Here is a 21477-nt window from a genome sequence, read left to right as displayed (position 1 = left end):
AGAACGTACGTTGGCTGCAGACTGTAAGAGCTCAAGAACTGTAAGCTTCAGTTCAATTACACAGATTTAAAATGTGAAGGACAATGCAGGACACCAGTTTTAAATGCAGAAAATAACATTTTGTAATGTATATAACCACACACAAAAACCAGAAAAGCAAATCCAATGTGGTTAAGTCAATATGGTATGCAATGTGGTTACGCTATGGAACTCTTTACCACAGGATGCTGTAGATGCAAAAAGTTCACAAGAGGAGCACAGACAAGCTCACAGAAGGGAACTCCCCTGAGGATTATTAAAATACCCAGAAACCACATCAAGCTCGAGAAGCACTTCAATTGTAAACAGTTGGGAGCTGAAAGATTATTTAGTAAAAGTATTATATACATTACACTTCTGTCTTACATTCTTCCCTAAGAATCTCCCTCTGGCTTCCTCCCAGAGGAAGATTACTGTGCCTGAAGGACCATTAGTCTGAACTGGCTAGGGCCATTTTTGTTCCTATGCTTTGTCTTGATAAACCAACACAACAATCTTTGCAGACTTACTTGCTGGAAGGAATCCTCAAACAAAGTCTGTCTGGATACGTTGATTTTCACATGACTTGGCAGCGCATTGGACTGAAATTGTAAGGCAATGACATTAAAAGGCAGCAGAATAAATGTGAACTCATACAGTACTAAAAAGTAATTTATTACTTAATCAGTACCTGACACAAGTATCGGAAATGAGCAAGTTTCCACCTAAAGCTACGCTCATAAGCAATCTGTGGCCCTTTATTTCTGTAAGGAAATATATTTAAGAGACATTAAGCGACAGACATCAAACAGTACTTTCAATGCTAAACAAAAGCTTGCAGATTTCAAAAATACACAAAAATTGTTATCCTAAGATATGATCAGAAACAAAATGCAGTTGCTGGTTTGGTCAGCCAATCTTCCTTTCTGCTTCCCCCACACACACACTTTTTTGGTTTTGTTTAAGATGCTAGTCAATTTGCCAGCTTTAAGAGAACAGTAGAGATTTAGAGGATTTCAAATCCCTATCAATCTTGTAAAAATTACAAGCAAACCAAAGAAGAGACATCTAATTTATTGTCTACACTAAGAGAAAGACTGGTAAGTTTGGCTTCAGAAATTCAACTGTTTATGGAACTATGAAGGAGTTTCTAGTATAATGCTCTATAGGCTCTTTGAATGAAAGGTCATCAACATGTCATCAGAAGTAAAGTAAACCCTTATAAAAAAGACACTAAGACAGCAGCCATAGGTTGGGTCAATACTTCTGACTAAACTATTTTAAAAAAGATTTGCATGTAGAATTTTTGAAAAGTATTTAGAACTACTTCATTTAGACAATGTTGCTAGAGTGTGTATAACTATAAGCAATACTCACTGCAATAATTTGCCGTTTCTTTAAAAAATTAACTATTACTTACATTAGGTTCACTATTTACATTTACCTCACTTCCCCTCTATTTATAAAGCAATTATAATCTTGGTATTTGAGAAGTGTATAAAAACTATTGAACCTTATGTCATAGACAAACTGACAGTTAAAGCTTAAAAATAGATTAAATTTACAGGACAACAATTTGTTTATAATTTTGCGCTCAGTTCCAGCTAGAAGTACAGATTGTTTTCTAGTATGTGAAGACTTCATTATTAAACTATAACAAGTTAAAACATTAAAAGGATATATATAATTTCTCACTTACACAGAAGATTTCCCAGTACGAGGATCATTGAAGGTAGTGGTTCTTGTATTATGGTCAACAAAGTATCTGACACCTTCTCTTGTATATCTGATTTCCCAGCCCTCTGGAAGGGGGTCCTCATTTTGTAAACTGCAGAAGAAATTGCAGACTGTACTTTTTCCCCAATATCGTGACACACAAGAATTGAACAAGATCTTTTTATCTGCACAGTCAATATACACACCTACCCTTGAGTTCGAGGGTCTTCCCACTGTGTTGTCTTTGTGTTATGATTTACAAAATACACCCTATCATTTGAATCCACTCTCCTTTCTAGGGGAAAAAAAAGAAAAAACCCACTATACAACAACTGCATTCCAAATTTCTGTAACTGTCATTTCCTGAAATCAACAGCTAATTAACTTACCCCAACCTGGTGGTAAAGGCCCAAGTGGATCATTTTCTGCTGACAACATCGAAGCCTATTTAAAAACAAGAGGACACTAAGTTAGGCCAAATATTTTTCCTATTTTTTTTCCTTAATGTGTTTCAAGATTACCACTAGTTATGAAGACTATCCACTCTGGAAAAAAAAAATCATGCCTTTTTTAGTCTGATTTTGTGAAGAAACAGATTATATGATAATAAGATATGATTTGCACATTTGCCTCCACTGTTTCCAACCCAATGTACCCTCCCTTTCCCCTCCTACAATAAACTTGAGAGTCAGTCAGTGGTCTTTAAGAAGTTCATAGAAGTTTTGTGGAAGCATGTATAAGAAGATAAGCATCATGATCTTAAGAACATACTTTACCATAGCAAACATTTCCAAGCACAGTGCTTACTGCCAACATAGGCTTTTTTAATTCCATAATACATGATGTCATCCCTGGATGTTTGGCTATTTTAAGACTGTCATTCTTTGCAAATGCAGCTGCATTCATTAAAATACGTGGATGTTTAAAAATATACCAACATACCAGTAAGGTTAAAAGGAAAAGAGAAAAAAAAAAAAAGGAAAAAACCCTCTAGATTAAAACATTATGTAAAACCATGCTAAGCTCATAATATGCTATAACCTTGCAGAGGTCCCCCAGTAGCTCCCAAGAATACAAAGCATGGGAAAAAACAAAATGTAAAAGGCAAAAATTCCCCAGACTGCAGGATGCATGCTCTGATTTGTAAGTAAAAGCATCCAGCCCCTTACATTTTTTGGACACTGAAAGTATGGGGGGGGGGGGGGGGGGGGGGGGTGTTGGTTGTTTGGGGTTTTTTTTTGTGCAGAATGGAATGTTGATATATGGCAACCAGTCTTCATTTTCCAAAGAGTATCTTAAGCATCACCTTGCTACTAATACTGCTTTATATAGCATTTGCAATCCAAAAATCTCAAATCCACTGAAGAGTTTACAACAGCAAATTCCGGAAAAAAAAATCAAAACCCCCAAACTAATAATAAAAAAAACAACAAAACAAACAAACAAACACAAAAAAAAACAACCAAAACAACACAAAACAAAAAAACAAAGAAAAAAACCCCCCAAAACCAAAACCTATTCTTTCTGTAAAACAGAAACAGAGCAAGGACCAGATGAAAATGCAATAGTTACACTGAAAATGAAGCTGCCTCTTTGTTCCAGCCACCAGCTACTAGATATGAACATAGAATTATCATTATCTCAGCAGAAAATGCAGTTAGACTTTCCTGCTTTTGGAAACTATACAGTCACAATGATCCTGTAACCAAAGACGTCACTGTGGTGAGTATAAAAAGAACAGTGCACAAAAGAAAATACTGTCTGCCAAAGAACTGAATGGTGGCATGAATCAAAGATTTCCGATCTTCTTAATGAGTCCAAGGATTTGTGTGGGGCTGCTGGCTAATGTATGTTTAACAGAACACACTGAAACATTACGCAGTGGCATGGGATGAGCCAGATTCAGCACCAAAAGGGGTACAATATATTAACCCCTTTCATTATATTATATTAAAATGCATTAATTACAATATATAATTATAATATTTAATATATATTAATTGCATGTAATAACATATAATTACAAAATACTTATATATTAATATTAAAAAGATATTATAATTAATATATTTCAGTAAAAATGAAAGTAACTAAAATTAAATTACAATCTCACATGTGAAGTGCTATATAGGTAAAATCCTGGTATCTCACCAGAGGGAGAAAAGTAACCTGTAGTTTGACTAACAGTTCTAGAAGAAAAGTATACAGCAGCAATAAATTAAAAAAAAATATTTAAAAGCATACCCAATTTTCTCACTAATTTCAATTCCCTCCCATCAACAAAATGTGAGTTCTAGGTATGCAAATGATACACTACTTAGAAAACAGACTTCTAAAGAGATGCAAACATATTCTCACAAACAAATCCTAATTTGATGACTCTAAGGTCAGATGGGACATTTTAAGAAATAAGTCTGTGGTTTTCAGCAGCCGTTACCATGAAACGAAGGAAGGAACATGATTTAATTTAAAAATATATATTGTTCACTGAGAGAGTAAATTGTCTAAAACCAAAATAAATCTTAGGATCAGGAAAAGTGTTTTCTTAGATGCTTAAGCAACTGATCCAAGTAGTACACAACTACGTAAAGTTGCTCAGTGAGAATTTTTGGCTTGATATGCTTCAGCTGTGATTTTTGCATTTGCATTAAGTTACCAATGTGTATCTGAAGAGAGGGTGCAAAATGGATGGAGCCAGGCTCTTTCCAGTGGTGCTCAGTGTCGTGACCAGAGTCAGTGGGCACACACTGAAACACAGAACGTTCCCTCTGAACATTTTTAACTATAAGGATGACTGAACACTAGCACAGGTTGCCCACGGAGGTTGTGGAGTCTTCCTCCTTAGAAGTATTTAAAAGCTGTCTGGACACAGTCCTGGCCAACTGGCTTTAGGTGTCCCTGCTTGAGCAGCAGGGGTCGACCAGATGACCACCAATCATTCTATCTTTCCCTAACTACATAAAACAAACTGATTTGTTCAAAATGCCTATAACTCAGCTTTTATGTTCCTTTTCAGTTAACTGCTTTACTTTTACCTCTTACTACTGTCATTAAAATTCTTAAGTATCATGCAGTACACAAGGCTCAAGTTAGGAAAGAGGCTCAGAAGGGAGTACTTTTTACCTTTAAGAAATATTTTTGTTAACATTTTTCAAAAGAAACAGAAGCTCAATTACTGATGCCAAATGTCTTGTAACTCATATGGTTGAATAGTTATAAAATCACTTTAGAAAAAGTTAAAGAACAAAAAGTATACCTATACCTCTCTACTAATTTCTATGTTTTATGTAAATGTTACCGAATAGAGGTATCGTTGGTTAAACTGTTGCATAGCTCCCTGCAGTTGATTCCGTTGAGATTGCCACTGCTCAAAGTTCCTGACTGATTCCATTGTTGGTCGCTGCCATGTTGTTGTTCTGGTGTTGTGGTCCACATAGTAAACTCTCCCACGATCATCAACTCTTCTTTCCCAGCTTTCAAGAAACACAAATGTTAAAAGTTAAATTTCTCAGTAATATTACATAACTGATTATATTTTTACATTGAATTCCTAGACAGTACTTGAATGAAGTACTGGAGTCACAGGCATGATTTTAATTTCTAAAGTACACAAAAGTACTCCCCAACTTTACTGGTAAAAGGACAACCACATTGATCAAAACTAGACTCCAAGAAATAGCATGTTCAGCTCTGTCACCTCATTTTTAACCTTGTACGTTCCTGTAACCACAAGCAATGTTGGCAGGTTTCACAAAAACACTTTGCTTGGAAATCTGAGGTCGGGAACCAGTGCACTACACCTAGTGGTGCTACCTAAATAAAGGTGGTCAAATATGCGTTACTTAATGCTTAAGTTTTAAAGCAAAAACAAAGTAATTCAGTAGCTGTATTTGAATGAGTGATCAAAACAAGCGACATACACAGTACCAACATTCCTATAATGCTAGCTGCAATAAATATAATTCTAAATTAACTGAAAGCTAGAATTTCTTAATATACAATATATAATATGTTTTTGATGAGCTGCTTATAAAAAACAGTATTTTTCCTGCACCAAACAAACAAAAAAAAACCCTAGTACCTTTAGCATATATAAATTAAAGAAGTCTACATTACCCAGGAGGTAAGGGCTGTGGTCTCTCCCATGTTGTAGTTCTTGTGTTATGATCAACGTAGTAAGTTCTACCATGAGGATCCTTTCTTTGCTCCCACCTTCAGGACAAAAAAGACTTTCATGTAAGTCAAGGTGACAATGCTTCCTTAGGACTTATTTCCCACTAAGCCAAAAAGTGTGTTGGTATAGAATGGAAATACTATGATCCAAAACTCATTCTAAAACACCAAAGAAAACTCACACTAGAATACTTATCAGTTATTTCCTATTAACTGATATCACAATAAAGATTTATTTAAGGGACTTGGTACATATAACAAGCACATCAATATTCACAACCATTTTCAAATTCTATTTAACATATCTGGAAACAACGTCAATTATCTGCTCAAGGCTTGGATGCTAAAATAACCTTATTCAAAAAGTGCTTAGAGACAGATTCTTTGCATTTCCAAGTTCGTGCCTCTCTCAAAAAACCAGGAGTTTACATTGCTAAGCACTGTTCCCTATATCCAACAATCAACAGGATCATTCAGAGTGAACCTGAAATATGTGCTACCAGATGGTTTTCCTGTGTTTCTATTTCCTATCCTGCTAAATTCTCCATCTGATGTCTCTGGGGATTATTTCTTCAGCTTCAGTTGCAAAGCAAATTTAAATTGAAGATGGAGAGAGATCCAAGCATTATAAACAATTGAAGTTTCATGCTGCCGTGCACTCCCATAATGTAGTAAAAATATTTATCAATGGGAGAAGAAACCAGGATAAATGTTAAAATGAAAAGCTGAAGCTGTTGGCTCCATTACATATATGTTTGGTTTTCTTATATACATAATTAATTAGCTCCTAAAACTGTAAGCAGAACACCTTATCTGCTACTCATAGGATTTGATGTACATTTCCCCACTATTAGAGTATCCTATAAAACCACTACAAAATGTTTTCTGCAGTTCAAGAGGTTAAATACTAAGACTACAAGAAGATAAGAAAGGAGGAGCAGCATGTTCCTGAGTGACTAGGGCTAAACATAATGGAGACTGACATAAGCATCGACTAGATTGTGGGGAGTGCAGCAGGGAGCCACAAAAAAATCCCCCACAAGGAATGAGATCTAGAAGGAATGATGAAGAAATGCATTTCACCATAGTGTCCACTATGTCTGGAACTCATGACCCTGTCCTCAATGGGAAAGCATGTAATTTAATTTAAAAAAAAAAAAAAAAAAAAAAAAAGTGTTTGACAGGCAGATGACCACGGAGTTCCCACCTATAAAGAGCTTCCATTGTCAAAGCATCTGAAAATTAAAAACTTTGTAACTCTTCTCCAACCACACATACACAATATTTCTATCTTTTTAGATGCTTATTTTCGTGTTTATGAAACAGAAACTCAAATGTGGTGTCACTAGTAACTTACTGACATACACACACACACCCTGCCCCCTTCAGAGTGAGCAGTTACAAGACAGGCTTTCTGATAGATCAGCTACAATGACACAAGGTATATACACCGGGTTAAGAAAATGCCAAAATAGTTAATATTTAGAATATTGTGGAAATGTCAGCATTTCCAATTAGTTATTAAAGACATCTTTACACACAAACATGAAAGCATCTATAAAAAAATATTAAGATCAATGTATATATTTGAGCATGTACTATATTTTCACTTAATGTCTAAGCACATTTTAATTTTGCGTTAAAGGTTTAGGACTACAGAAGTAGTTTCTAACGATCTAACTGAATTAAAAGTTTCTAGCTATTCTGAGCATATACATATATACTTCAAATCCGTATTTTTATCTCTAACATTGATTTTGTTGTACAGCAAGCCCCTGCAAGTATTTCTAGACTATTTTATTAATTTTCACTGTTCTGTATTTTAGTCCCTACTACATTCTCATAGTTTAAGAGCCAAAGGAGTAAGAAATAATGACCCAAATTAAGTTTGAACATAACAAATTAAAAGTCTTCACATCCACAATGCCCAAGAGTTTGTCTATCTAGATCACAAAACTGCCTCAGCAAATCAGTTATCTATTGTTACTTTCTAGGATGAGAGCTACTAGCCAGTTACAGCAGCAGTACAAACCCCATTTTAGATCAAATAACTCCATCCCAGCCAACTGACCTAAATTTGGCAATCCCAGTATGGAATTAAATTTCTGTTTATATGCACACTCAGATGAAACATAATTATAGTATTAAAATCAAGCCCACATACCCTGGTGGCAAAGGTTCTGTACTGGCATTACCAGACTGCTGTCTTACAGGTTCTGCAGATGCACTTGAGGTGGAGGAGGATTCCCTTGGTTTTGGTGCATCTGCTGCTATACTGTTTCTAGCATTAGGTTGAGGACAGTCTGTTGCAGCTGTAGGTTCTAGTCCAGCAGACACAACAGGTAATGCAGAAGTGTGGCTTTCAGAACAACTAGTTGCTTCTGTTGTTGACTGAGGTTCTGCTGCAGTGTCATTGCAATCTGAAGACATAGGAGCTTCAATGGAGCCTACCGGAGCCTCAGAGACAGAAGAATTACCAGCTTCTGATGCAGAGGTGGATGACTCCCCATTAACTGAAAAATGGGAAATAGGAACATTTGTGTATCAGAATCTGATGAGATTTACTTTTCAAATGACCAGCTTTTACAGTAAACAACATGGAAGGAATGTTTTAGTTGCACCTATATGCCACAAACAGCATTTTTGTCTCAGATGACAAAAAGTCACAATGCACCTGCCTCAGCAGTTAAAGCTGTAATTAAAACTTACAGTCTGCAAATCATACTCTGTCCTTCCCTGCTAAGACAATTTCTTAGTTTCTGTATTTCTTGGTCAATTCCATGTTATACCTTACTCTTTAGAGTAGCAAAAGGTACTCAGCTGCTTCCCAGAAAACAGTACTGCTTTACTTGCTTTGAAACTTTGAACTTACATCAACTTCAAAAGAGCATCTTGATTAGTATGCCATGAAATAAAAATATTAAGAGATAAGTAACAATGACATTTGAAAATTTAAGAGGTAGTTCTTACAGAAAATTTTTAATCCCTTTTTCAGAGTTGAGCTACAGAACTCTACAATTAAGCAAAAACCAGATGTGTGTGACTTGGAAAAAAAAAACCTTCAAAAGCAGGATTAAAATATAAAAATTTGTATTTGGCTAACACAACTTATGTAGTTTAATGACTGAAGAAAATTATTTTAGAATCACAACGTAAATCAATTTCTGTCTTTTAAGGAACAATGCAAATGTTACCCAACTCAAGCAGAATCTCATAAAAAGTTTACAGCAGGCATGGGTTTAGGAGGAAGAGGGGGCTAAGGAGGCTTTATTACCCCCAAGCCTACTTGGCCAATAATATATCAATACCAATCATCTGCAGAGTTTAACAGAACAGTATCTCAGGACAACAAGATCTTATCTTAGGCAAGTGAGATCAGGTACAGCAGTCAGCAGGATCCCCAAGTGAAGTCAAGGTCCCATTAAAAGCAGTACAACAACATTCACAGCTTTCATTTTCTGCATCACTAATCAACACCAGACAGTGACAATTCTATTTAAGCTCATCAGTTTGTACTTCTAGAGTTGGAACTATTTTTCTACAAGACTAAATATAATATGCAACACAGACTTCAAGTAATTTTCTAACAGCATACCATCAACTTACAATTCTAAGGACTGAGGCCAATATAACTGCTCTGTACTCACAATCTTATTAATATTGATTTGCAAAATGTAACCCTAGCAAGTGCCTATAAAATGCTGTTCCATCATTTAAAGTGTTCATTTACTTTAATTCCGTATAATACTCTTACAAATAAAAAAATAGCTAGATTCTACTTATTACTTGCAATATACATAATGTCAGCAATTTCTTGCTTTCCTAGATGGTCAGAAAAGCAGGTCAAAGAATTATAAACAATAAAACCATCATCAGCAATGTATTTAAATTAGCAAGTCAGTTTCTTTAAGGAATTATCACTGCATCACAAATATTTTCTTGAGAGGCATAATGATAAGCATGATTTTACAGGCAGCTGCAGATTTGTAAAATTTGTAAAGGCATTGCTTTTTGAACACAATTATTCCAGGGTAATACATTACTACTTCCAGCTCACAATAAACAGGTTAACTACATTAAGACACGTCAAGACTTCGTATTATTTCAAGCAAATGTAAAGCATGACGTTAAAAAAACCAACATAACTGCAGACAACCTGATCAAGTTTCTTCAGACTTCTGCCTTAACTAGCAACAATTTTACTTAAATAGGAAAAAAGTGAACTGGAATTTCAGTTTTCATTAAAAAAAAACATTTAATTCATCTACATGGATGAGTGAATGGGATTACATAAAGTTAGAAGCAAAATAACTGACAAATCATCAGTTCTACTAGTTAGATCTCAAACAGCAGTTCTGGTGATATCACATGAAATCACAATCCTGCTAAGCACAATGGGGGAGGGGTTGGGAAAGCCTGTCATCAACAAATGCTGGAGACCTGTTTTACATCTTGCCTTGTGTCCATGAACTGGTATAGCAGTTGAAAACTGTTATATCAGTGCCTCAGTGCAAGCTCAGTGATGATTTCCTCAATATTTCTATTTTAATAAATCAATTATTTTTGCAATTACTCTATCCTAGTACAGATTTCAAATGGATCCCTCTGCTTTGCAGAAAAAGGGAGCAATGCCTAAATAATAGATAGGCCCTCTGGCCTTCAACTGAAAAGATAGGGAAATCAAATTCAAGTTCTCCAAATAGAGAAAAGCTTCAGAGAAGGCCTAATTTAATTATTACCTTTTAAAGTCCATAATTGTTTCTGCTATCTTCCCACCATACCCACATTTCCCACTCTATTATAAGAAGTTTGACAATCTCTGTTCCGCTGTTTATTAAGAGCTTGACTGTTTCTATTTAAGGTTACCTTTTTCCTCTGCTATCACTGAAATTCAAACAGCTGAGAAAAGGCAGAAAGTGCTTAGAAAGCAGAGTCATTATTAGATGCAAAGTTTTTCCAGATGAACAAAAATTAAAAATACACTTTCTTTTCACTGGTTTTAGTGTACTGAATGTTGTAGTCATATCAAAGGGTTTGTGTTTAAGAGGAAAATAAATTTACTATTCTGCCAATATCTGTTTTTAAACAGCATACGTTTTTAAAAAATGGAAGGCAAGGAGAGCCTGCAACACCCCTCAACTCAGAGCACAGAAGTTCCCTGACAAGACCAAAAATCAGATTTATGTAATGGCAAAAAAACCTTAACTATAGTTATTCAAATTAATTGTGGAAGAAATCTGATTTTTCCTCCAATCAGTAATATGGTTTAGTCAGGTGTGACAGAGAAATGGAAATTTTGTATACTTCGCATCTTTCTTCTATCACAGAGGAGAACTGACAGGAAAACATGAAACTTTGTACACTTAAGAATGGATCTACTCCATTAAAATTCACAGAAGTAGACACTTAAGTTATAAATTCAAACCCAGAAACATCCTTTCAGTACTCTTAAAATCTAACAAAAAGTATACAGAAAAAGTGGCTTAACTTCAGATACATTTCAACCAGGTGAAAAAGCGTTATTGAACATGTTCTTGTAACTCTCCCATTCTTACCAGTGCTGTCGACAGGCTGAGCTGCAAGTGGTTTTGGTACTGGTGTATTTTTGGGTCTGGCTGCAACACGAGTAGGAGATGGTGTGCTGTCTCCGTTAACAGCTTCTATACAGAACGTATTCTGCACTACAGAGTTGGAAGGTACTTGATTGTCTATCCCATTAGAAATGTCACACGCAGATCTTGGCAAAAATAAAAGATCATTTTAGATTAGTACAAACAACATGTTAAACAGTTATGCAACTAAACCAAATCTTACACTAAATCACACATACACAAAAAAAGAAATGGAAGTAAATTTGCAAGAGTTTATATACACAATGTCTGCAGCCTAGAAAACAGTCAAGTGCAAGACCAAAACAATTAATGAACAAAAGGCAAATGTTGGTTTTGAGGATTTCAGATACTTAAAATAGTTAAAATTTTCCATTTCATCTTGTACTTGTAATGACATATTAGAATTGAGTTGGGCAGACTGCTACGCCTGCCACATCTTCCAAATCTGCCCTAGAGACCCTCACAAAGCGCAGCTATGAGCAGGAAAACATTTTCTCTCATTAAGCAAGTGGAACAATTGGGTTTGTAAGTCCTATCTCCAAAAATTATTCTAGTCATAGGAAAGTATCAAAACTGTCCCTCAGTAAAAGGAAAATAAGATTAGCTTCTCTGTGCATAGGCATGATGGGACAAACACACAGGCAGCTCTGTGTTTGTAAGGCCACAAGGAAATAAATGGAGTGTAAGGGCTTGGGAAGAGAAAGTCTTGTTCAGTTACACTGTTTCTACTTAAATCTATCCCTATATGCTTAAAGCCACCCACCAGAGACACATACAGTGAAAACTAATTCAGTGCCAACTCCCCATCTTCTCAAGGTGTAGAGGCTAAAAATTAAAGAGAAGTTAAACAGATGACAAAAAAATGTGAGAATTGTAAGAATCCCCACTTTATAAAGTAATAAAGGAAGAAGCAGCATTTCCATGCTACCTTATCCAACTCCAAAAGGGTACTATAAACAGAGAATTAAATAGTATCCCTTTTCAACTCCAGACTACAAACCCTATTTGCTTCCTAAAGACAGGCACAGAATCCACCTTAAAAAATTTCTTCATCTCTTAATTTCAAAACTGTAATTCAAAACTTCTGGATAGCTGTATGGAATACTGCTCTAATCAAAATATCAACATCAAGAGCAGGATCCCAGTAAAAGCCACACCTTCAGCAACAGCTCAATGAAAACAAATGATCGTCACTACTGCTTCAAAACAGTATGCAGATGCGTTTCCACTCACTTTCAGCAGTCCCAAACCTTTGTAAAGAAAACTAAGGAGAAGCAACTTTTTACCCTCACTCCCTCATACTGGGCACCCATAGGAGAACAAACTTCCACATATTCTAAAAAGAATAGAGCGCACAAGGACAAATGTGTCCCTGTCACTCAAATACATAGCAACTGTATGTTTTTTCACTCTGTTGTGTGTCAAGAACTTAAATGGAAAGGGATTCACTCCAAGGTAACTGAGCAGGCCAGTAACATTGATATGAATGCCGACCTATTTGACTTACTAGCTGTAAGGGGGAAAACAACCTATTCCTACTTCTCTCCGGGCAGTCACTGAGCTGGCAGAAAGATAGAGAAGCCGAGAATGAAGCTCTAAATTGATTTCAAAGACTTTTTCTTGCCACTTCAGGTTGAAACAGGCAAACGCTTTGCCTCAGTGTTCTGAATACTGCTTTCTAAACTCAATACAAGTCTCAAATTCCTGATCACAACCTTAAAAAGGAAGTGGGTGAGGGGAAAGTAATTTAGGCTTTTTTTCTTCTTCCTTCCATTCAGATGGTATGTTGCAACAAGTTGTATGACGAACAGAAATGGTTCCTAAACAGCAGAAGGAAACAAATGAAGTACAAAAAAAAAAAAAAAAAAACAACCATCACTGAACCGCTCCTCCCCTAATCTCTGCTGCTGCAGCATTTAGTAGGCTTCCAGTCAGCCAAATTTTTATGTTCAGAGGCCTACACATCTAAGAGGCAATGACAAAGTAGAGAGTGGAGAACAGACTTTGCCAGAAGAGGAAGAACAGGGTTGTAAATTTAATTCCTCTCAAGCTAATTTATGTAATTATCATACAAGTAATATTCCTAAAATCTGTGGCAACGTAATTTAAAATCCATAGCATTTAAAAAAAAAAAAGACACAAGCCAAACATTTCAACTGATAAATTTGCTAATATACTTCATATAGCATAAACACAAAAGTAAATTCCTACCTGGATGTACTTCTTGATGCAGCGTCTCTGCTTTCATGCACAGCCTCCCCATTTTGCTGAACTTCTACTGAACAATAAGAAACAAATTCAACAGAAATACTCTATTATGTCTGTTTGAAACCTTAATCAAAATATTACCATCCGACTTAATTATTTTAACTTACTGGTTGCTGATGAACTGAGATTTGTAAGAGATTCTTGTTCAACAACCAAACCGTCCAGCACAACTGTCAGTTCACCTGTTTGCACCATGCCACTCTTGTTTTCCAAAGAGAGTTTCAACTGTTCTTTCACCTTCTCCACTAAAAATGGAGTTGGGGTGGATAGGGGGAGAGAAGGAGAGAAGGGATAAAAGGTTAAATTCTAAAAAACATTAAAAGATATTTTCAACACAAAAATGAGATACATGTATTTAGTTGTACAAAACTGAACGTGAGAGATACTCAGATGATTCAAACCAACATAGAAATCACTAAGGAGCTGTTTAAATTTATATCTTCTGTGGGTAAAAGCACAGTTTGTTGGAAAAATAAATTGGCTATTTACAGAGTATATTCTATAGGTATGCTATAGGATCCACATGGTTTCAGTACTTTATTATTAATGATTTCCCAGGTTTGCTGTTTCCACCGAGCCCTTCTGAAATTATGCACTACTTACATAACATGAGGCAGCTTAACGTCAAACAACTTCTGAACTACACATCCAAATTTTGCAAATGACTGGGAACCTCAGGCTACAACCACAGCTTATGTTCATTTCTCATATCACCTTCCAAAACTAATTCTAAGAGACCACTGAAAAGAACATCACTTTGAGGAAGAAATAAATACAAGGACGGCATAGACTTCTTCCTCAATTTTTAAAATTATTTTTAGTAAATCCTTACTAGCATTTTCATAGATCCCAACTCCATGATTAAACAGTAACAAAGGAGATAACTCAAGTAATCACAAATGAAATCAGAAGATATCTTTACCAAAAGAAATTTTGAGATATACAAAAAAATGTATATGTTGTGCAGTTAAAGAATTCAGTATGACTGATAAGCAATGCACATATTTGGAGAGATATATACATAATCCACAAGTAAAACATGCTGTGGATGCTGCATAATTCTCTCTAAATAAACTATTACTAGTACAGCAGTAAAAGCTACATGTCATAAATCCAAACACAGTCAGCCATGAGTTCACGTTAATCAGGTTTAAACGGTTAAGGCCTTTTAGTATTTGCGGTCTCAGATTATAAGATTAATCTTTCAAGATCTACCACCATATTTCACTCCATATGATAGCATTCCAAGTTAAAGCTTACTGTGCACTGCCATGTATTAAACTAGCATTTCCTTTTTTTTTTTCCCATTCTTAACACATATCATAAATGAACAATAAACATTAAAATTGGGAAGGCTACCATAAGCTACTGCCAGATACCGTCTAAATTGTTACTTTAAAGAGCAGGTTCAACAATGTAGTTGGGCAGCAGTTACCAGCAGACACCCACTGCTATATTAGAAAGAATTTCAAAGTACTTCAAGTTGCTGGAGCAAGCACAAAGCTTCCAAATCTACAGAATTAATGATTTTGCAATCTGCATTTTGGAAAACGGTACTACCTGAAAGAACAAAGAAACTAGCCTACCACTGAGTTGTTAAATTAACATACTTGTAAATTATCATTTCTGCAAAGGATGATGGGTTTAGCTTCTGCTATTTTAACAGGTTATGCCTCCAACCCAGATCAACAGTTGGCTGTGGTCCAACTGAGCTGGCAAGAAAGCTGGAAGGGGTGTGGGCAGCAATTCAATACTGCTGGTGGTGGTTAGTGAGAGAAAGTAACAACACCAATTCTAAAGGTTCTGCCTTTAGAGAACTTCCCCTTCACATTTTACTCAGTGAAGAGCCATTCAGTGCTGTATTTTAGATGAGGTATCAATAACCGAGTGACTGAAAAACAACAATCAGATTATTCTACCACTGAATTATTGGATAGTCTAATGTATATCAAACTGCTGACTTGCCCAAATCAGAAACGCTGCACATAAATTACTTTGGTGCAATGTACGGCTAAGTCGGTCAACCATTCCCAGAAAGAATTTGCAAAGTTGTTGGATCCTACATCCTCTGGATCTTGATAATAAAAATTAAACTTTTTTTTTTTATCATTATTACAAGCCAGTTTCTTCTGATAAACTTCTTTTAATTTAAAAAAGAAGCAGTTTTCTTGCTTAATTATGGACTCTTGGGCAGAAACTTTATAATACTGCTAAAAAAGTCCACCTGATTTTAGATTCTGTTTCAATTTTCTGTAAGAATCAGAAAAATGAAGCTTTATTCCAGCTCTCCTTTTCCCCCACCTCCCCAAACGGAGCTCTAGGTTTATATATCTAACTTGCGAGAAAGGTTAGAGATTGTTTTAGCTGGAATTCTACTGCCACTCTGGAGTGGAATTTAAAGTGTGGATTCACCATCTTCTTGTACTAACGAAAAAAAGTTTAAAAAGCAAATTAGATAAAGAAGACCCATTTTAATTCTATTAAAGACAGTTAAAATTAGAAGTTACATAGAACACAACAACCTCTCATGTACTCTAAGGAAGTTCTCAATTGTTTCACATTAATCAGTGGTTCTTACTGCACTCTGAGCAGCTAAATTATGAGGGAAAGATATACAACCTTTCTATTAGTGATTCCAGAGAAGGAAAACATGAAAAAAATCACATAGATGGCTTTTCTGAAAGTTTAGACTTTTTTTTTTTTACCAAGTCTAAAACAGATCTTCTAGCAAAATAGTTACTAGTTTGCCACAAAACACTGTAGTCACTTCTGCTTTTACTTAATTAACTCATACTCTATTGTTTGTTTCAAAATTGTTATATCCCATTGTTACATTTAAATTGCTTTAGATAGCACCGACATCTCTAGAAGAGATGAGTAAAGACATCAACTGAAAGTCAGTTGTAATTTCACATACGGTTAGTAGTCTAGTTGACAGTTTGATGTATAATTAGTAATAATAATTCTACTTTACTCAAAATATCCTTCATGATAACTTACATTTTCTATTGTGTATTTCCAAAGCTTGTCTCAAGTCTACAGTGGCTCTTCCTAATAAAGCATCTGCTTTTAAAGTGTGATGGCTCCACACTCTAAATTCCAGCGTAGTCTGTGGAGTCACATTCCTGCATATAAAATACATTTTTTAAGAGATATATACAGATTTTAAAGTATTTGTTCTTGCTACTAGGAGTATTTGAACTTAATTCACTTTCTCATATTTGTTGGATTTCTTCATACTAATTAACTGAAAGAAGTTTTTGTACTGCAAGGGGAAATTTTTAACTAAGAACTGCAAACACTATGATATTTATATGTAAGATCACACTTAAAGTGCATTACTATGATAACATAGGAATTTGAAGAGTATCAGAATAACCCACACTACACTCAAATCTCAGTTATATAAAACATATCTTACTTTATGAAAGACATATTTTCCCTATTCCTCATTATTCCAGAATTCTAACCAAACACTCACATTATTAAATGTGAACAAAAAGGTGGTAAGTATACTTGTCTGTCACTAGAAAGAAAAATACTATTTAAAAAAAAAGGAAAAAGCAACCAATCAGCTACTTGCAAGCAGGAAGAACTCACTTAATAGGCATCAGCATGCCATGAAAATGTTTATAAAACACTATTTGTGAATCCACAAATATATATAAAACCATAATGCATACTCACAGAAATCAGAGGGGAAAATATCAAATGATGTAGCTAAAGTAAAAATTGGAGGGAAGCAGAAAGGTAAAGTACCCAATTACAGTAATATTATGATAACCTTTGGCAGTGATCTCTCCCCTGCTCAAGAAGGAAAACGGGAAGCTATGCTAGGTCCTGGAGAGCAAGTTTAGTAGTACAGGTTCTAGTACTGCAAGACTGCTCCTGGCTGTGAAAAATGCAGTGCAAAAAGTCAAAGGCCACATATCCATCATTACTCAATATAGACAGTTATATCAGCATTGATGAAAACATTACTAAAGACAATCCCACGATCCCAACAATCGGGCTAGCTTTATAGTAATAGTCACTTGAGTGTGTTGGACAATGTGCATCATTTTTGCTGAAACCCCTGAGAAAATTTATGTTTGCCTTTTGATTAGGCTGCCTTCTAATGGAAGTCTTACTGAAAGACCAGCTCTAAAAATAAACGGGGAAAAAAAAAACCAACAAAAAAAAAACAAACAAAAAAACCACACACCACCTACAAATACAGAATATATTGCTGGTGCTCATGCAGATTCATGGAAGAGAGGGTAATTTGGTAAATGAGAGGATCCACTTATCCTCAGACTGGGCAACTAAAACAACAATACTATTCCAATAGCCAGAGGATGAGGGGGCCAGAACACCTTATATACATAAGGGTAAGATCCGAAGTAATACAGATGATGGAATGAGTCTGCTTCGCTGTAGCGTGCATGGCAGATTACCTTGTTTCTACCAGCTCACCAAATCCTGACAAATCAAATCTGCCTCCTCAACAGAAACTCTGGTCTCTGTGAATATACCGAGAACTCTGTACTTGAACTAGTAATAACTCCTGGAAATCATCATCAGGTCCAAGACTACAGTATTCTCTTTTGCAACCCTGCAAAGGGCTAATAAACTCTACTGAACCTGAAACATTCAGAAACATCACAAAGGAATACTCGGTTCATTCAGCCCAAGTTTGTAGCTAATAAGTAGGTGTTCCCAGGCAAACACTTCCCCAAAGCTAAGTATGTTGTAGCACTCCCCACGCTCCAGCACTGTTAGTTATAGGAACCTGGCGTGGCACTAACAAAGCTGGCTACTGCACAGACAAGTCAGGTGCTGTAAAATGTACTGGCCCAGGCTCAATTCCACTTGATAGTAACTATGCCGTTTCCAGACACAAATTGGAAGCAGTACAATCTTGCATGTATAATAATGCATTCTAGCCAACTGCACGGTGCAAGACTGCTAGCTCTTCATAGAGTCATGTTTAGGTATATCTACACCCATAGCATAGTTAAACCAAATTAAATCACAAGAAGATTAAAAAGGTCAAACGTTATGATAAATTTTGTTTGTCACTTTGCAGTAAACTGCTTTCATGTTTGTATGCCTTCACCAGGAAATTTAAAGAAAGAAGTGACCTTCCTCATAACTACTACTTATCCAGCTGAGATTATTTTCCTTTTAAAGTTGAGAATGACATAGCTTTTTTACTATGTCATAGTATTTTATTATTAACAACTTCTATAGAGGAATCAAACTTGAATGGTCTACAGCGCTAACAAATATCAAGAGTATACCATGTATAGCAACTGTATGCAAGGAACACTGTACAAAAAATATTCTCAAAACATTGTAAGAATTCAGAAAAAATATTTCATTTGAAATAAATATTATCTTATGTCTGCATTTAATCATCAACAGCCAGAGAAAACAACGTAGGCATCCAAGCTTAGTAAATATTTGCCTGCAATGTCTGCCTAATAAATAGTATAAAAAACCTGAAAAAGCTACTTACACTGTCAGCTGCTCATCCCATTTTGGATTTGAAGAACTACTTGATTTTGCTGTTTTCTTAATTTCTCCATCTGCAGTTAATTCTGTGTAGAAAGTTGTTCCAAACCAATTCTTTTTCCGTTTCAGTTTAGCACTAGAAACTAATAAAATACATTGTTTTATCTATGACAGCATATTGTTGCTGAAAAAACAGAAAACGTACTGCCTACAAAATGTATGAAACACATTCCTCATCCTTTCTACTTCTGCTGGATATAAAGAGGTCAATGCTAAAATGGTAGCTTTTCTTTTCAAAAGCTACTTTGTCAGACAGTTGAAAACAATTGCAGCATTTCTCTTCACCACGTACTAGCAGGATGGGTTGGAGAGACAGCACAATTATTTCAGACATAAACACTGAAAATCATGTGGGTTCTTTTGTGTAATTTCTTATTGTTCTTCCTACTCTTCCCTTAACTGAAAAATACCTAAGTATGATACGTTTGAGAGATTATCAGGCAAACTTTTTTTTATGAAAGCACATGCAGTTCAGGCCTATTTCAAAGTGTCCCTGTATAGCAAAGCCTGTATACAGAGCTAAATTTCCTTCTTGGTATTACCTGTGTGGTTTATCTGTGGTGTAACACATCAGTTTGTTAAAGGTAAGAAAACAGCTCTCGAATTTCCCCTAAATAGCTCTGTGGATGAACTTAAAGGTTCCAGCTAAATATTCAACAATTAAGAAATAGCAAATGACTGAAGAAGCTATCTTTTACCTCCTAATCGCTGACAAGGTTCTCAGTGTTCCTGAAAATAAATCTGTTCTCTCACTTCCTTGCTCAGCTGAGGAAGTCACTATAAAACCCAGCAGCAGCCTAACTGCCAACATTTTAAGTTCTATTTCAGGCAGATGTTGTCTTCAGAAGACCACACCAGTGGACTCACAGCTGTACCTACCTGCTGGCTATGCCTTCTCTCTCATTCCTTCCACACTTCCGCATGATTCTCTTTCCCTTCACTTTCAAACTATAGCAAAGCCGAGTATTTTCAGCCACTTGGAAATAATCCTGCCCCTGTTATTTTTGCATTAGCAAATACCATACAGAAAAGTAAGTGGAAGTTAACTAAACTGTCTGAAAGGCAGACAAAAAAGGTCTGTCATGTGTTTCTGGATTACAGAATTTCTGAGACATATACATTAGTTACCTAAAAGTTAGTGGGATGCAAGTGTCCAAGATTCTAAACACAACAGCCATGGACTTTTACTTAATTTCAGTTAAAAGGTACGCACTTAACGCCCTCATACTTAAAAAGTCCAGTCTAAGTCATGTGTCACATGTCATAAAAGGAAAATGCGCTCTTGGTAACAAACATTACAAGTAGAAGTCTAAACACATAATTCCACACGTCATATTTTTTCATCTGAAATCATGATATATTTTTAACCTTTAAGAACCTCTGGTTCTTCCACATTTTTTCCTCCATATTTTACTTTCTAAAAGCAACTGCAACATTTGATAAAACACAGGTATTTAGTCATAATATTCAAGCTTCCTTTTAGTTTTCCCCCTTTTATCTGATTATGTTTTAGGTCATTAGGTTTTGAGTCCCCAAACATGAAAGGAGACCATTGTAATTTTTTTTGTTAGGACTTCGTTTAAAAAAATTAGGACTAAGTAACAAACATCTGCAAAAGACTTCACAAAGAACTAACAAGACAAGATAGATTGGTAAAATATATTTGAAAAAATACTGATGGCAAAACTTGTTGGCAACATGCTGTAACTGTATAAATCCAAACAAGTCTCTTACTGCTTCACATGAATTTCCTTGTCTACAAACTGTGTATACGTTAGTTGCTGCCTTTATAAATGTGCTTTTTTAAGTATAGTGTCTGAAACGTAAGTCTAGACTCTAAAGCAGCATAAACTCGTCTCAGCATAACCCAGTGCAGGTCAGCAGCACTACAGTACCACACTCGTCTCCCATTTCTTTCCCTGTAGTGCCACTGGCATTCCCCTGATCTTGCAATAAAGACCTTTAGAGAACTAAACCTTCAGAAAACTAATCCTAAAAATTGCACAAATTTCTTCCTACTTTGATCCTTGAACCAGATCTTTTGAAGTCAACAGAAGCTCCAGTGCCACAAAAATAGAAGACTACTTATGGAAGGAGCAGTACAGTACAGGATACCAAAATGATCACTTCTGCA

General features: G+C 35.6%; 1 protein-coding gene across 3 annotated transcripts in view; it reads right to left on the bottom strand.

Moving 5' to 3' along the window:
* Positions 1-21477, bottom strand: part of WWP1 (WW domain containing E3 ubiquitin protein ligase 1) — a 62701-nt gene that overhangs the window by 13227 nt on the left and 27997 nt on the right. The window contains exons 3-15 of one of the 3 annotated variants that reach the window (XM_040587132.1): positions 19288-19426; positions 16788-16912; positions 13895-14032; positions 13731-13797; positions 11463-11644; positions 8072-8420; positions 5851-5946; positions 5033-5207; positions 2124-2178; positions 1945-2029; positions 1718-1846; positions 710-782; positions 549-620 (exon numbers count right to left, since the gene is read on the bottom strand). In XM_040587132.1, the coding sequence (XP_040443066.1) occupies positions 549-620; positions 710-782; positions 1718-1846; positions 1945-2029; positions 2124-2178; positions 5033-5207; positions 5851-5946; positions 8072-8420; positions 11463-11644; positions 13731-13797; positions 13895-14032; positions 16788-16912; positions 19288-19426 (1685 nt within the window). Of the gene's footprint in view, positions 1-548; positions 621-709; positions 783-1717; positions 1847-1944; positions 2030-2123; positions 2179-5032; positions 5208-5850; positions 5947-8071; positions 8421-11462; positions 11645-13730; positions 13798-13894; positions 14033-16787; positions 16913-19287; positions 19427-21477 lie in introns of those variants that run through there. The other 2 variants (XM_040587133.1, XM_040587135.1) reach the window with 2 other exon arrangements.

This window comes from Falco naumanni, chromosome 3 (assembly GCF_017639655.2).
Source record: "Falco naumanni isolate bFalNau1 chromosome 3, bFalNau1.pat, whole genome shotgun sequence".
Classification (NCBI taxonomy): Eukaryota; Metazoa; Chordata; class Aves; order Falconiformes; family Falconidae; genus Falco; species Falco naumanni.
This window is presented reverse-complemented; position numbering and strand designations above follow the sequence as displayed.